The sequence below is a fragment of the Monodon monoceros genome, unplaced genomic scaffold (assembly GCF_005190385.1).
Source record: "Monodon monoceros isolate NGI ecotype Baffin Bay Population unplaced genomic scaffold, NGI_Narwhal_1 Super_Scaffold_19, whole genome shotgun sequence".
NCBI lineage: Eukaryota > Metazoa > Chordata > Mammalia > Artiodactyla > Monodontidae > Monodon > Monodon monoceros.
In genome coordinates, this window is record NW_021703775.1 from 50,928,187 (window position 1) to 50,944,958 (window position 16,772).

Genomic DNA, 16,772 nt, shown 5'->3' on the forward strand with positions numbered 1-16,772 from the left:
ACTCAACAATAAGAAAATGAACAACCCAATTAAAAAATAGGCAAAAGACTTGAGCGGAAACCTCACCAAAGAAGATGTACAGATAGCATACAAGCATATGAGAAGATGCTCCACATCATATGGCATTAGGGAATTGCAGATTAAAACAAGATACCACTACACACGTTTTAGAATGGCCAAAATCTAAAACACTGACAACACCAAATGCTGGTGAGGATATGGAGCAACAGGAATTCTCATTCATTCCTAGTGGAAATGAAAAACGTCTTCCACTTTGGAAGACAGTTTGGTAGTTTCTTACAAAACTAAACATACTCTTAGCTTACAATCCAGCAATCACACTCCCGGTATTTACCCAAATTAGTTGAAAATGTATGTCTACACAAAAACCAGCACACGGATGTCTACAGCAGTTTTATTCATAATTATGAAAATCTGGAAACAACTAAGATGTCCTTTAGTAACTGAACGGCTAAATAAACTGTGGTAAGTTCATACAATGGAATATTATTCAACACTAAAAATACATTAGTTATTAACCCATGAAAAACATGGAGGAAAATTATGAACACTACTAAGTGAAAGAAGGCAATCTGAAAAGACTATATATTATATGATTCCAACTATATGACTTTCTGGAAAAGCAGAACCACAGAGACAGTAAAAAGATCAGTGATTGCCTGGGGTTGGGGGGAGGCAAGGATGAACAGCCAAAGCACAGAGGACTTTTAGGGCAGTGAAACTACCCGTATGACACTATAATGGTGGATACAACACACTGTACATTTGTCCAAACCCACAGTATATCCAACACCAAGAGGGAACCCTAATATAAACTGAGGGATAATGATGTATCAGTTTAAGTTCACTGATTGTAACAAATGTATCAGTCTGGTGGGGACGTTGATAGTGAGGGAGGCTGTCCACGGGTGGGGGTTGGAGGGTATATTGGAAATCTCTGTACTTGCTCCTCAATTTTGCTGTGAACCGAAAACTGCTCTAAAAGTTAAAGTCTATTAAAACACACACACACACACACACACACACACACACACACACACACAGTTTCTGGAGTGAAACCAGGCAGGATGGCCAGACCTCCTACTGGCCCTTCATAGCCTGGTCCCTGACCTAGAGGGAGGGACAGCGCAGACTCCACTCCCCCTCCTTCCCAACCCAGGCTTGAAGAGTTCAAGTGAATTATGGAGCTGAAGATGCCCACAGAACCAAAGGCAGGGGTGTGGGGGTGGGGGAGCATGTGCGCTGATGGGAGAGGACCTTTTCTCAGACAATATAAACGAACGAGAAAGCTCCACCACAGCCTGGCCATGGTGCCAAATCCATTAACTGAGTTATTACTAACAATGCCTGAAAATCCTCAGAGCCTCCCAGACTGCAGGCAACAGCACTCAGCTCTGAATCCTCTGTCCCACTCCCCTTAGCAACAGCTGCCCTTTGACACACAGCCCACCTCACCTGCACCTGCCCACCAACTTCACGCAAGTCGTCTTCTGTCTCTTCTTGAGGTGACAGAAAGGACAAGAATGAAGCAACCAAACGAAGAGCGAGAATTTCTTAGCAGGGGCAGCTTATCTAGGTGATTTAGTCACTGGCGCCCCCTGGTGTTGTAACGCCAGACCTGTCCATCCTAATGAAACAATTAGCTCAGGTTGGCTGGTCAGCAAGATAGGATCGGTCTTCGGAGACGTTGTTTTTCATTTTTTAAAATTCTGTTATTTCCCTAGGAGAACTGTGTAGTTGTCCCAATAGGTTAAGTTAAAAAAAAATCCAATAACATGTCAGTTAAAATGGACCACATGAAAAAGCAACTTTGAAAGTGCTTTGAAAAGTCTGGAAACAAGAGGGCAAAGTTGGCTGAGGGAGAGGAACTTGACATAATTTAGGCAGCCACAGTGGGGCTCCTGGAAGCTGTAAGGTGACACCCAGAGGCTGCAGATCAGCAAGAGAAAGTGGATGTGCCAGTTGGAATCAAAAGAAAGGGGAAGTCAGAAAGAGAAAAACAAATACCGTATGCTAACACATATATATGGAATCTAAGAAAAAAAAAAAAAGGTCATGAAGAACCTACGGGTAAGACGTGAATTAAGACACAGACCTACTAGAGGATGGACTTGAGCATATGGGGAGGGGGAAGGGTAAGCAGGGACAAAGCGAGAGAGTGGCATGGACATATATACACTACCAAATGTAAAATAGATGGCTAGTGGGAAGCAGCCGCATAGCACAGGGAGATCAGCTTGGTGCTCTGTGACCACCTAGAGGGGTGGGATTGGGAGGGTGGGAGGGAGGGAGACGCAAGAGGAAGGAGATACGGGAACATATGTATATGTATAACTGATTCACTTTGTTATAAAGCAGAAACTAACACACCATTGTAAAGCAATTACACTCCAATAAAGATGTTTAAAAAAAAAAAAAGAAAGGGGAAACGTTTGGGGCAGACAAACCAGCCAAATCACCCCCCTTCTGCACTCCTCTGCCCCATCCCGATTGGTGGGCACCCAGGCCCAGTGGCAAGGCTCCCAAACCCCTCATAGCTCGAGGCTGCCCCTAAGGCTTCCCCTTCCAGGCAGCTTCATATTGTTCATTTTCAACTGTTCCACCTGGATGAACGGCACTGGGAAGAAACAGAGCTGCCCCGCTGGGGCTCTTCTAAAAGGAGGATCATTATAGTACTACCACCTAGTTTTTCATCACATATTTGTTGAGCTCCTACTCTGTGCTGGGTGGTCCTGCAGCAGCAGTGTCATCCTCAGGACAGATGGGGGCTCCAGCACTCTGACCTTCATTTTGGTTTCCATGTTTCCACCCTTTTCATAGCTGAGATTAAAGCGAGGGTTGCAATGGGGCAAGTCAGGCTGTTGGGACTTCTCCCAAAGCAAGCGGTTGACACTGTCGGAACAATCACAAAGGGAGATGGGCAGGCCTATGTGCCCCGCAGAAATCTCTTTACATGAGGGGTACTTGGCCCTAGAGGGTAAGCCAGGGCAGTGGTTTGATTTCGTAACAGATTAGTCGGCCACGCCACGCTCAGAGGCAGAGCACACACGATTTTGAACAGGAAACTGTGTGCCTGTGCCATGGAGGTTGGCAGGGGTGGCAGAGTGAATGATGCAGAGTCCTGGGCAGAAGACGAGAGCAGGAGGTTAGAGGGGAGCTCCTTGGGGGTTAAACTGGGCACCAACTGTCACCAGATAGAGAATGGCCACTGGAAGCACCATTCAAAGCTTTCCAGAAGCAATGACTGGCCAACTGTCTGCTACCTGGCATTCCTCGGACGAAAACTCTGACTGAGTCTCCCACTGACCTTCCACTTATGATGTGGGGCATTTGTCATGATCCCCAGGCATTGCCAGCTGCTACTGCAAGGATTCAGAATCAACCAAGGAGGCTCCTGTGGCATTTCAGTGCTGAGCAGGGAACTGCTTCTTCCTCCCCTGCCCTCTAGGTATAACTCGATACCTACCTAGAACATCTTCCCCTGCCCTCCTTTCCAGGTCCTTCTCCTCCCTCAAGGTGTAGCTCAAGCCCCATTCCCCCCAGAAAGCCTGTCCTGACCAAGTTCCTGTTGGCCTCTCTTGCCCTTGAACTGCTCACACGTATTTCTGATTCACTGCTTGAACTGTTGTCTATATTTAACTTATGTTTTAATGCCCAAGTAGAGGGCAAGTTTCTAGAAAACTAAAGTGATGTTTTATCTCCAAGTTCTCCCTGATGCCTTGCACAAACCAGGATGCCATGCTTTTCAGTGTATTCTAACTCTGTGGAAATTAGTTAACACATAGGCAGCAAAAATGACCAGACCCCAGCAGATAATAGGTACCTGAAATCCTAAAGTCACTACATAGGCAGTTTCTGATCATGCAAAATTAAATGTCGAGGCACAAGAAGGTGAAAAAGGCAGTGAACATGACTTATGTAAAAACAAACAAGCAACAAACAGACGAAAAGTGTCCTTCTGTAATTCCCTCCTTATGTGGTTCAACCACAGAAGATAGGGCTTGAAATTACTACAGGACTTCTACGAGCATTTCTTCATAATTATTCATACAAATGCATGAAGATGCATATATGAGGATGTCTGCAGCAGCATTAAATGGTGAGGACACAGAAACAAGTAAATGTCCATCAAGAAGGTAAGCTTTAAATAATGTATGGAGTGTCCCATGATGTGGAATATTAAACAGCCAGTAAAAAGAATGATGTAACCTTATATATGCTGACTTGTAGGAAAAGCAAATTACAGAACAATGCATATAGCATGTAATTAACAAACATTTATTGGATGCTAATGTGCCTGGCACTGTTCTAGATGCTGGGGAAACAGCAGAGAACAAAACAGACCAAAAACACCTCTGCCCTCATGGACCTTATATTCTGATTAGGAGAGAAAGAAATAAACATAAAATATAGGTAATTTATTAGAAGGTGACAATTGTTGTAAAGAGGAAAAGAAAGCAGAGGAAGGTGAAGGAAGTTAAGAGGTGGGAGCTTCAGTTTTTAAAAGGGTAGACCTCCCAGAGAAGGTGATCATATTTCTGTGTGTGTGTGTATATGGTGGGAAGGGGGGGTGGGTGGCTTCCGAGTTGGCTTATAATAATCTCCACCTTCTGGTATCTGACCCTTCACACCATTCCCTCCCATTAAATGGGGGGCTGGACGTAGTGATTCTCTTTTAACGAACAGAAAATGTCAAAAGTGATGGGATGTCATTTTTGAGATTAGGTTACAAAACAGTACGGCTTCTGTTTTGGGCATCCCCTCTTGCTTTCTTGTTTGCCTGCTCTGAAGGAGACCAGCTTCCATGCTGTAAGTTGCCCTATGGAGAGGCCCATGTGGCAAAGAACTGATGTCTCTAGCCAACAGCAACATGAGTGAGCTTGGAAGGGATTCTCTTCCAGTTGAACCTTCAGATGAGACCAAAGCTCCAACTGTCAGCTTGATGCAAACTCATGGGAAAACCTAAGTCAGAAGCACTCAACTAAGCTGCATTCAGATTTTTAACGCAGAGAAACTCTGAGGTAATAAATATTGGTTGTTTTAAGCCACTAGGTTTTGGGATAATGTGTTATGCACCAACAGATGCCTATTACAGCGTATATGTGTGTACATAAGTATTCATGCAACAAATGCACACAGAAAGGCTTGAAAGGATCCATAGCAAATTGTTAGTAGCAGTTAAGGCTGGGGATGGATGTGGAAAAAGAACACAAAGGATTTTAATATTTTTTATACATATGCTTAAGACTTAAGTCTCGCTTGAATCTTTCCTAGTGAGAATTATTTATGTATTATTTGTGGCTTTGTTTGTTTGTCTTTTGGCCATGCTGCGCGGCATGAAGGATCTGAGTTCCCCGAGCAGGGATTGAACCCATGCCCCCTGCCATGGAAGTGCGGAGTCTTAACCACCGGACCGCCAGGGAAGTCCCTTGTGTTTTTTTTAAATTCTAAAAATACGAATAAAAGTTGAAGATAGGACAAGGAACCTAGCTGTCAAAAAATAATAGTGAAGGGCTGATATTTTCAAAAATGATGAGAATAAAAATCCTTTTTCTTGTCTCTAATGTTTTTTAAATATCCAAAAAGAAGGAAGGGAGGGAGGGAGGGAGGGAGGGAGGTAGAGAGAAGACCTTTCCTTCCTCCTATCTTTATGGCTCTTGCAGCCACTCCACGAGGTATATACAGCTAAGATCACTCTGTTTTCATTACTTTCATTATAATTCTCAGAAGGCAGGTGGGCAGTTGGGGTCACCTGGCCAATGGGCCCTGCCTGTAATTGCCCAGCCAGGCAGTGACAGAACCAGGACAGACCAGTTCCCTGGACTCCTAATCTGGGATCTTCACTGGCCACAGCTCTCTGCCTAAGGGGTTTCCCCCAAACAAGATGGCCTGTTCTTCATTACCCGCGGGACAGTGACACTCTGCCCCTTAGCCCACAAAAGCAGGCTCGGATCACAGCTGTTACTAGGATAGGATCTGAGAGAGAGTCAGGAAGCCAGGAAGGAGGTTCTTCAGGAATTTCCAGGCCACAACTTTCCCAACTGTACCTATCCTCCACCTCGGTACAGAGCTGCAGTCAGAGGGGACAGGCAGGAGTAGGGAGCCCACCGCACATGGGGACCGGCAAACCAGGAGGGCACTGTGGATTGTGTAAAGAGGTCTGGCTTTCTGTTAAATTGCCCCTCGGTGCCTGATGACTTCAGGGCGGCTGTGCTGGAGACATGAGTGTGACCTCATGGGCAGAAGAGAGGCGGGCAGTGACCCACAGGACACGTGAGAACCCCACATCTTCTTTAGGAAGGAAACACAAATCCTAAGGTATTGGGAGTCTTTACTTCCACACAGAAATAACTCCGTGAGTCAATGGAAAAACAAAACACAGGTGCAAAAGGACCCTAGGGGGTTCACTGTGCAGGTGGTGGTTGGGGAAGCAGCACAGTTCAAATAAAGTGAAGAACAAAAAGGGTTCAAATGCCTCAGTGATGCTAATATTTGAACGTCTGAAGCTAATTTCTGGACTAATAGTGGCTGAGGGCTCAGACAGACCCTCAACGAGCCTGGAGAGAGACACAGCAACTGTGCCAGCACTCAAATCATAAGACAAAAGACAGGAGGGAATTCCCTGGCAGTCCAGTAGTTAGGACTCCGTGCTTTCACTGCCGAGGGCGCAAGGTTCAATCCCTGGTCGGGGAATTAAGATCCCGCAAGCCACGTGGCACAGCTAAAAACAAAAACAAAACAAAACAAAACAAAACAAAAACAAAGGACAGGAATGAAATATTTTGCCTTATCACTTAGTGGTGGTGTTTTTCTGCCCTGATTAAGGACTCAGTTACCAAAAACAGCCCGTGAGCATCCTCCAAGCATCTGTCCCCTCTGGGCTGTGGGAGGGGGGTGGCAGCCCGGAGGACAGAGGTGCGTCCCAACAGGCCCCTTGTTGTACCCCCTTTGCACACTGTTCTCCATTCTCCACCAGTAAAACGGGGGTAATTATGTTCCCTCTCCCTGGCTGACAGAGGGACGATCCCTGAAAGAGTATATGCACCACACTTGAACCCATGTGGCCCAGGTGATTTTAGGCTGAAGGGAGGGTGACCAGGACAGTCTCATGGATCCTTCCCTATAGACCCAGGCTCGAGAGAAACTGGTTTCACTAAAAATACCTAAACGGATATCGCCAGGAGCGGAACGGGCAACAGAGCTGAAGCCAAAGACCAGCAGGCCAAGTGGCTGGTGTCCCACCACGACCAGGGGATAGGGGCTCCAGCCCAGGAGGCCAAGCCAGCCTGATCCAGCAGAGGTGAGAATCTGACGGAGTCTCCCCGAGCAGGAGAGGGCACGGAGCACGGGTCAGAGCCAGGGCAGGAGCCCGCTGCCTGGGTTTAACTCCAGCTCCACGGGGACTTGCTCTGGGACCCCGGGCAGGTAACTAAGTCTTGATTTCCTTTTCTTAGCAATCATAGGAGCGGAACCAGGCTTAGACCCAGACACGAGGGGCCCCTGCCCTGGCCCTTCCTGGCCTCTTCTGGTCATCAAACTCTCCACAGGGTAAGGGGCCTGCAGGGGCAGAAAGACTTGAGGTTGAAAAAGGATCAAAAGCGAGAAGCAAACACAGGGGATTGGCGAGGGGGCAGTGAAACCACTCTGTATGATACGTGTCATCATACATTTGTCAAAACCCACAGAGTACCTGACACCAAGAGTGAAATTAATGTAAATTACGGACATTGGGTCAATGTAAGTTCAGCGACTGTAAGAAATGTATCACTCTGGTGGAGATGGTGATGGTGGCGGAGGCTCAGTGTACGTGGGGTCAGGGGGTATATGGGAAATCTCTGTACCTTCAGTTCAGTTCTGCTGTGAATCCAAAACTACTCTAAAAAAATAAAGTCTATTAATTGAGAGAGAGAGAGACAGGAACAGCAAGGGTAGGAAAGGAGCAAGGAGGAAATGGCCAAGTCATGGTAGCAGAGGAGAAGGACAGGGAACATCTGTGAACTTTTGCTGGGGGCCCTAAATTCTGAACAGCCTTTACCTTCTTGTCTCTGTGTGGCCTGACCCCCTCACGTTCCCCTGGGCTCCAGTGAACAGGAATCCTTACCCTAGGCAGCCTCGTTCATCCCATCCTTTACTTGAGCAGGCTTGAGAGTGTTTCCTGCCAAAACAGAGCTGAATACACTGTCCCTGGGCCCTGCCTTCTCCCGGGGTCAGCCAGGGACCCACAGCCCTAGTTGCTGCGTCTGGGCATCTGGGCTGCTTTCTAAAGATATCAATATTTATGATATGACGAATCTTCATTTAGATTCCCTAGATAGATCAATAATTAATAGATTTACTAAAAACCAGACATGGCTTCATCAGAGTCCCATCCAAAGCAGGCACTCTGCTTCCCAGCAACCCCACTCAACTTTCCAAAAAATGCATCACTCCTCTGAAAACATCTGAGATTCCTGCTGCATTTTTTTCTTTCTCTTCCTTTGTTTTAATGTCACGTAATGGCAAAAAGGATTTCGGGTAGGCCCTGTTTCTTTCAGGTCACGTGCTAGAATTCTAGAAAGGGAAATGTGAATGTCTGGGAAGCTCACACAGGACATGAGACGTGTCAGCAGCCAGCACTTCCTCCTGTCCTGGGGCAGGTCGTCCTCATTTCCCGCGACAGCTGTTTCCAACCCTGCTCACGCCTTCCACACCACCCCCACTTCTCACCTCAACTTTGAACAGGATCTCCTGTTTCAGAAATCCTTATTTTTATTTGCAATGCCCTCAAAAGATTCAGAACTCCAATGATCACTCTGCCTAATCACCTCCTCCTGGACTCCCTTCCCCAACATAGGACACATATCTGTACCCTGGCCTGGCCTTGAGGCTTTCCTTCCACTGGGAGAAGGGGTAGCCATCTCTCTGTCCCTGTTCTGTCAATGGTCCCCTGTCTCTCCTGGCTCACCATTTCCACTGTCTTTCTCCTGATTATATAAAATAACCTGAAAATACTTCACCCTCCATTCTCACTTCAGCCTCTGCACTTGGGCATCCATCCCCACTGCCCCACCAAGACAGCTCCTGCTGAGGGCACTAGCGACCTCCCTGTTGTTAAATCCAACCCCATGTTCAACTTTTTCTTTTTTTTTAAGGTTTACTGAAGCATAATTGACCTACAACACTATGTTAGTTCCAGGTGCACAACACGGTGATTTCAATATTTCTATGCTTTACAAAATGAGCACAATAAGTCTAGTTACCATCTGCACCATACCAGGATACTACAGCATTATTGAGTCTATGCCCCCATGCTGTGCCTTTCATCCTTGTGACTGACTCACTTATTTTGTAACTGGAAGTTTTTACCTCAATCTCCCTTACCTATTTCACTCCCCCCCCCCACCATCAACCACCTGTTTGTTCTCTGTTTCTACGTCTGTTTCTGTTTTGTGTTTGGTCACTTGATGTTTTATAGATTCCACATATAAGTGAAATCATACAGCATTTGTTTTTCTCTGTCTGACTTATTTAACTTAGCATAATACCCTCTAGGTCTATCCATGTTGTCACAAATGGCAAGATTTAATTAATTTTTATGGCTGAGTACTATTCCATTGTGTGTGTGTGTGTGTGTGTGTGTTGTGTGTGTGTGTGTACATCTTTATCCATTCATCTATCAATGGACACTTAGTTTGCTTCCATATCTTGGCTATTGTAAATAATGCTGCAATGAACACAGGGGTACATATATCTTTTCAAATTAGTGTTTCTATTTTCTTCAGGAAAATACCCAGAAGTGGAATCGCTGGATCATATGGTGGTTCTATTTTCCCATGTTCTACTTCTTACTTTAATAACTTCTTGGAACCATTTGGCATTATCCATCATTTCCTTCTTTAAATTCAAAAAAAATACTCTCTACTCTTTTGGCTTCCATGATGCCATCCCTTGCTACTTTTCCTCCTACCTCTGAGGTCTTTCCCTCCCAGCTCCTCTGCACGCTCATCCTAGGATGCTGGTACCCCACCCTACCCCCCAGATTCCCAAGTTGTTTTCTTCTTTCTTCACACTCAAGGTACTTATCCTGGGGATGACATCTACTTTATAGGTTTAACTACTACTTAGACATTGACAAATCCCAAATCTAAACGCTCAGTCTAGACTTCTCCTCGGAGTTTCGACGAGAACGTCCAACAGTCAGACAGCTCCATGTAAACTTCCCACAGGCACCTCAAAGTTAACATGCCCCCAACTCAACTCCACCATCACTGCCTCCAGCCCTGCCCTCCCTCATGTGTTCCCTGTCTCAGCGGGTAGTGTCGCCATCCTCCCAGTTGGATCTCGTCACTACAGCCAATAAATCACTCCTCGATACCTCTTAAGTTGGTTTCCTTCTTTATTCCCACTACAGCCAGTACCTTATTTCCAGTCCTCAAAATTTCTCATTGGGACCCCTTCAATGACCAATTGGTTCATGGCTTCAGCTTTCCTTCTTATACTTTACCTCTTTCTCCAATTTTTCCACAATAGGTATTTATCAATAATACATTCGCTAATAATAAAATACTGATTTTATAACATAAAGTAATTTCATAAAATTTAATGTTTTTCATTTTTTAATTAAATTTAAAATTTTAAATAATAAAACACTGTTTTTAAATAATGTCCATGAGACGTTCCTGCCCAATAGTTCATGGTTGTCCAATTCTGTGAGCAGGTTGGGACCAGCTTGCGAAACTGGACACTCTATCCAGGCCCCCAGGGTATGTCCCCACCTCCCCATATTACATGCCATAACCTGTGTCACTTAGCACACTCAGTTGAGCAGAAATCAATTCACAGGCAGGACAGCAGGAAACAGGAAGAAACTCAAGACTCAGAAGTCAAGGTAACCCTACTTCTGCTCACAAGCTACATGACATGATCAGATTACTTAGTCTCTGAGCCCGTTTCCTCGTGGGGGCCATGGGCATAATATAACATCTATCACAGGCCGACAAAGGATCAATAAGATGTGATAGTGCTTTAGCAGGGTTCCTTCCAAGAGTGAGCTCTGAACCACAGACGGTGACAGAAGAATCTCTATGACTTATTTCAGGGCCTAACTCTGAAAACTTTTCTTCCCTTCTACTCTAATGTATTTTTTCCTTAAATTTCTTCTGCACTTTCATAGGCTCATCTTGTCTCCCCAGCTTGTTCACTATCTTAAAAGATGGAGCCATGCCTTCCTTCTTCTGGTTCCCTCTACAGAGTCCCTTGAATGGCCTCTGCACAGAGACTGCTTAACAAATGCTCGGAGTAACTAATAAGGGCTTAGCGAGGGCTTGGGCTCAGTCCTCTGGCCAGGCCTGGAACGCGCTCTCAAGGCTACGAAAAGATTCTTTAAGAGGAGGGACATCGGGGTGCAGGTGCGGGGGGAGGAGGCCAGGACCAGCGCCTTACCTTTGCACTGCAAACCCTGCCGCAAGAGGCCCCAGAGCAAGGAGCCGCAGTGGTCGCAGAAGGTGGGAACCTTGTAGTTGTGGATCCCGAACTTGTGGGGCATGTTGACACTGAACCGCTGGGAGCCCACCTGCAGGGACGGCAAAACACAGGGTCACCGCTAAGCTCCTTGCTCTGAAAGCTGCCCTGGGAAAGAGGTGAAGAGAACCTCCCTGCTGGGACCCTTATCCCACTCTCTCTGCTGCCCTGCTGGACTCTGCTCCCCCACCAGTCCCCTCCGGGACTCCAGACCTCCAACTCCCATGGCACACAGCACTCAACCTGTACCTCACATTTTGACCTTAAAGAACTGTCATTATGTGCTTTTAATGCTGCTTGAGCACCAAAGCCTAGCTAGGCAGAGTCTTTCTGCAGCCTGATGGTGGATGTGGGATTCTGTGAACACCCAAGAACCCAGCACAGCCGTGGAAACTGTAGGTCATCAGTCAGGACAAACAACCATCACGATGGAGATGGCTAACACGGAGTGGTGACCACTAAGGGCGCTAAGGCGTCGGTGCTGACCACAGGCCAGGCACCACCAGCTCAGTTAAACCTCACCACCACCCTACGGGGTGGGCACGAGTTCACAGATGAGGAAATTAAGGAACAGGGAGATTAAGAGATGTGCCTACAGGCGGGTGCGTGGCAGAGCCAGGATTTGAGGCTGTGGGAATGAATTCAGGGCCCAGGCTTTTTAACCACTATGCTGCCACTTATTATTTAAAAGGAGTAAAGAGAAGGTGGCAAGACGGAAGGGCAGAGGATGGGGGAGAGGAGTCCAGGCATCTGATCTGCAGGCCTGGGTCTGCCACCAGCCCCCTGTGAGGTTCTCAGGCAGGCTTCCTGACTTCTCGGGGCTTTGGATTCCTTATCCAGCAAAGAAGGATGGCACCCCCAACCCACCTAATATGACAAGATTGTGGGGTCAATGACACGCTGGGGGTGGAAGAGGTGGGAAACATTAACTGAAGCAAGACGTCAGCAGGGGTCTCCCTCTGCCCTCTAAGAGACGCTCTCCACCTATTGATACATCTCTAGCCACATGAACAAAATCTGCCCCTCTCAGGACAGCAGGGCACCATCACCTGAGAGCCCCTGGGCTCGAGAGAGCATCACTCTTGCTACTCCAGGCATTAGGGACGGCACACAGCAGAGGAGCTGTCCTTGGCTCACTGCTGCCCGGTGAGTGAAAAGCCCTCATGGGGGTCGTGAGAGCTGGGCACAGACATGAATGTGAACACAAACACCGAGGTATGTGCACACACACCCTCAGGGTCACTCAGCTTCATATCAACCTCCTTATCACCCGGCAACAAGGAATGGCTGATCCTGCCGCTGCACCAGCATTTTACTGAGCCCTGCTTGAGGTGCATCGGCTGTCTACTGTGCACTTACCCCAGTACCAGCATCCCAGTACTTACTGAAAACAATCGTGCCCACCCCTCCGTACATTTGTAGCATAGGTGTGCCTATTTGTGAATATAAATAAACCTGTAGAGGTTCACAGTTCATAAGATTTACGAGATTTTTTTTTTTTTTAAACTTACTGAGACTTATGAGATCCTTGAAAGCAGGAATCATGTATTCCTCTTTATTTCACTGGGACATGGAACAATTATCTGACATACAGAAAGTGCTCAATAAACGCTCAACAAAATGTCCATAAGAAGGAAGACAGACAGACAGCAAGCTAATCATCTTTTTCTTTCATTTACTTAAACTAATGAGGGTAACAACGTACTTCGGGTTATGATCCTAGACCAGGAGCCAGGAGACCCGGGTGACAGTGACTTGCAATTTCTACCCTGTCAGTAGAACCTCTGTAAATAATTTTGGTGCTTTGTACTGTCTGCCCTCCAGGGACATGGGACACTCAATCTAAGCCTTGTCCCTTCCTGATTTCCAGAGATGGCGTGAAATCAAAAGGAGATAAAAGATGGAAAATGCTTTGGATGTTGAGATGTCACTTGGTTGAATTCTTTTTAAGAAGCAGGTAGAAGATCTCTATAGGTGACTCCTTTTAGAAGCCAAAGTATAAACCCATTTGATTATAAACCCAGCTGATTATAAATCCACCCAAGGCCTCTCTGACTCCCAAATCTAATGGCCTGATTCTAAAGTATTAATTTATTTCACCGAGAATTAAAATCATGTATTTGAAATCAATTGTCATGAACACAGATAACTTCTCTACTTAGATTCACACCTGTCATCTTCCCCAAAAACCTTCCCCAAAAGGTTTTTTTTTATTTTTTTTTTAATTTTTTTTTTGCGGTACGCGGGCCTCTCACTGTTGTGGCCTCTCCCGTTGCGGAGCACGGGCTCCGGACGCGCAGGCCCAGCGGCCATGGCTCACGGGCCCAGCCGCTCCGCGGCATGTGGGATCCTCCCAGACCGGGGCACGAGCCCGTGTCCCCCGCATCGGCAGGCGGACTCTCAACCACTGCGCCACCGGGGAAGCCCCCCCAAAAGGTTTTTACATCTGTTAGTAGAACCACTCTTCTCCTAATCACTCAGTTAGGAGAAACCTGGCTTCAAGTCGAATCTTCTCTCTTCCTTACCCCTAACAACTTCTCTAACAGTCAATCTAACACTAGTTTCTAAGATTAAGAGAACACAGTGGTCAAGGGCTCAGACTCCGGAACTGACTAGCTGGATTTGAACGTGGCTTTTTCATATACTGGGCTGTGAGGTTTGGGGCAAGTTAATTTGACCTCTCTATGCTCCTATTCTCTCTGTTGCAAAGTGAAGGTAATAACAACATGGATTTCGTTAAGGTTGTTAAGGCTTTAAAAAGCATACGATAAAGTGCTTAAATCAGTGCACAGCAAGTACTCAACGAATGTCAGCTATTATTGTTATTACTGCGGTTCTTTCAGGCTCCTAAGTGTTTCTTAGATTTGCTAATCCCACTCCATTTCCCCATCACCACATAAAGATAAGGTTCCCGCTTGCATGTTGTGTCTCTTACTATTTATGAACTGTGTGGCTCCCTTGACATGCCAGTGAGCCCCTTCACTGTTCCGATGAGATAATGACATAAAATAACTCACATTTTCCTTGTGGTCTTTCATTTGGGGATCACACAGCTCTTGGCATCCTGTTCACACACCTAAACCCGACTCTGAGCCACACTCCTTCCGTAGGCTGTGCCTCATATTGGAAGACTGTGGACAACTCCCTTCATTTTTGATCAACACAATAAAGACAGCAGCGGGACCTCAAAGAGATAAGGTTTCTCTTGGGGACCACACAGGAGGCAGTGGAAGGTGGGGATGGCGGTGAAGAAAGCCCAGAATTTCAATGCTATAAATATTTACCTCGTCAGGAGTTTCCTGTTTCTTTAATCCAGCGCACTTCGTAATTATGAGCTCATGGCACCGCTTGTGGACCACGCAAGTGCAAACTGCAAAGAGCAAAACACGAGAGGACTGAGCGACAAGTAGGGGCAGAAAGGTTCCAACCTGAGATTCGATTAGGTCTCTGCAGAGGAGGGGGGCGGGGAGCCGCGCCCTTCTGTCTCTGTAGCCAAGTCTTAATGTAACGCCCTACCTGAAGCCCTTTATGCAGTCATTTCAAAGCACTCTGCCATCAGAGCCATTAGGGTTTCCTAAGTGCTCTGGAGAAGAATGGACCATTTATATCCAAAGGGCATCAGCAGTTTCCTCTAGTTTCAGGAGTATCAATCCATTTTCTTGCTTCTCTATGCCAAGGTCAGGGAACAATGGCTAACCATGAAGCACTGTCTACCCAGGGAACTGCCGCTCTGAATGTGCTCCATTCAGGGTCCCACCAGGGTTGGCTGGGGTGACAGGCAGGCCAGCCAGCCGGCAGCGGGCAAATGGATGTTTTGTGGCACAGAAGTGCTCTAGCTTCTTGATCTGCTTGTGCCCTTCTGTGACAAACAAAAATTTCATTTAATGTAATACTTCCCCAAGAAGTGGCCTATAGCTCCGTCTTTAGTGTCATGGGCCATTTTGGGCAGCTGGTAGCTGCAAGTAACCTAAGAAGTGTCACGTGTGTAACTGCGTACATGCTACCCCCGAGACACAGTCATGTCCCACAGAAGCTACCCCAGTCCCCCAGGGGTGAGACCCAAGTCAACCAGTGGCTGGGCGAGGAGACGGGATGGTCTCCCAGCTCCAACCACAGAGAAACCTCAACATGACCTCATCACATACCCACCATCCAGTTCTGGACAACTTAACCTCGCATCTGTAGTCAGTTAACTGGGGAAAAAAACAAACCCTCCCATACTTTCAAGTGACTGTTAAATGTTTAGGAGCTAATGACGGCACTGAAGAGACAAAAAAGAGAACCAGCAAGGACCATTAGTGAGACTGAATAAAACAAGCTGGCGAGGGAGCTTCTTCAGGGAGTGGGAGAGTGAGGGAGCTGACAGAACACACAGAACCTGGCTCACGACACAGGCGGCCTCTAATGGGCATCTTACGGAAGTTTTACATTTCATGGGGCAAGAAGAAGGTGCACCAGAGAGGCTACAAAACAAGGCTGAGACCCCTGGGACACCTGCAGATGGTGGTCCTGCACATCTGCTCCCACACAATTATGGGGGAGAGATGGCCAGGCAGGGACAAAGGAAAATCAGGGCCTTGCTTTGTGGGGAGGGAGCGTAAGCGTGCACAGCATACAGAGCTCTGGATGTCACCCAACCCAGCACCCGCCTCCCACGAGCAGGGGTGATCTGGATCGACCTGGGGGCCCCAAGGATTTACTTCATACAATGCCCTCTTACCTTGACATTGGTATCCCTGCTTTCCTATGACACCCCTGAAAAGAAGAATACGGCCCTTTAAGAAGATGAATTTCAGTAGGTCAAAAGCCACACAAAGCCAGCCCATTCCCATCATTCCAGTCGCTGCCCACAGGGCACCAAGCACACTGGAGCCCACCCAGCAGTGGGGTAGTGATCTCACTCCCACTTGCAGGGTGCCTTACAATGACTCTCTCTGAAGGCCACTGGGTGCAAGGTTTGGTCAGTGTCAGGGCTCAGTTTCCTATACAAACAACCATTCCAGGGGCCCAGCTGTGCTGTGGAAAGCCACAAAGACTCTGCTTGCTTTCCACAGGCCTCGAGGTGTCGAGCGTGCCCTTCTTCATGGATAAACGTGGAGGAAGGCTGTCGCTGGCAGGCATAGTCCCTGAGCATTGCAGAAACAGCCAAGGGCTATGGGGCAGTCTGTGGCCAGGACTGGGGGCTCAATCTACCACCTGAAGGTCAACGTCAGAGAGTCCTTCCATGGCCAGAGTAGGGTACCCCTAGGGCA

The 16,772-nt window shown here is 47.1% G+C and overlaps 1 protein-coding gene across 2 annotated transcripts in view; it reads right to left on the minus strand.

The window, feature by feature from the left end:
• PRKCE (protein kinase C epsilon) overlaps positions 1–16,772 on the minus strand; it is a 511,412-nt gene that overhangs the window by 175,368 nt on the left and 319,272 nt on the right. For both annotated transcript variants that reach the window (XM_029231447.1, XM_029231445.1), the window contains exons 5-7: positions 16,241–16,275; positions 14,805–14,890; positions 11,443–11,572 (exon numbers count right to left, since the gene is read on the minus strand). In XM_029231447.1, the coding sequence (XP_029087280.1) occupies positions 11,443–11,572; positions 14,805–14,890; positions 16,241–16,275 (251 nt within the window). The remainder of the gene's footprint in view (positions 1–11,442; positions 11,573–14,804; positions 14,891–16,240; positions 16,276–16,772) is intronic.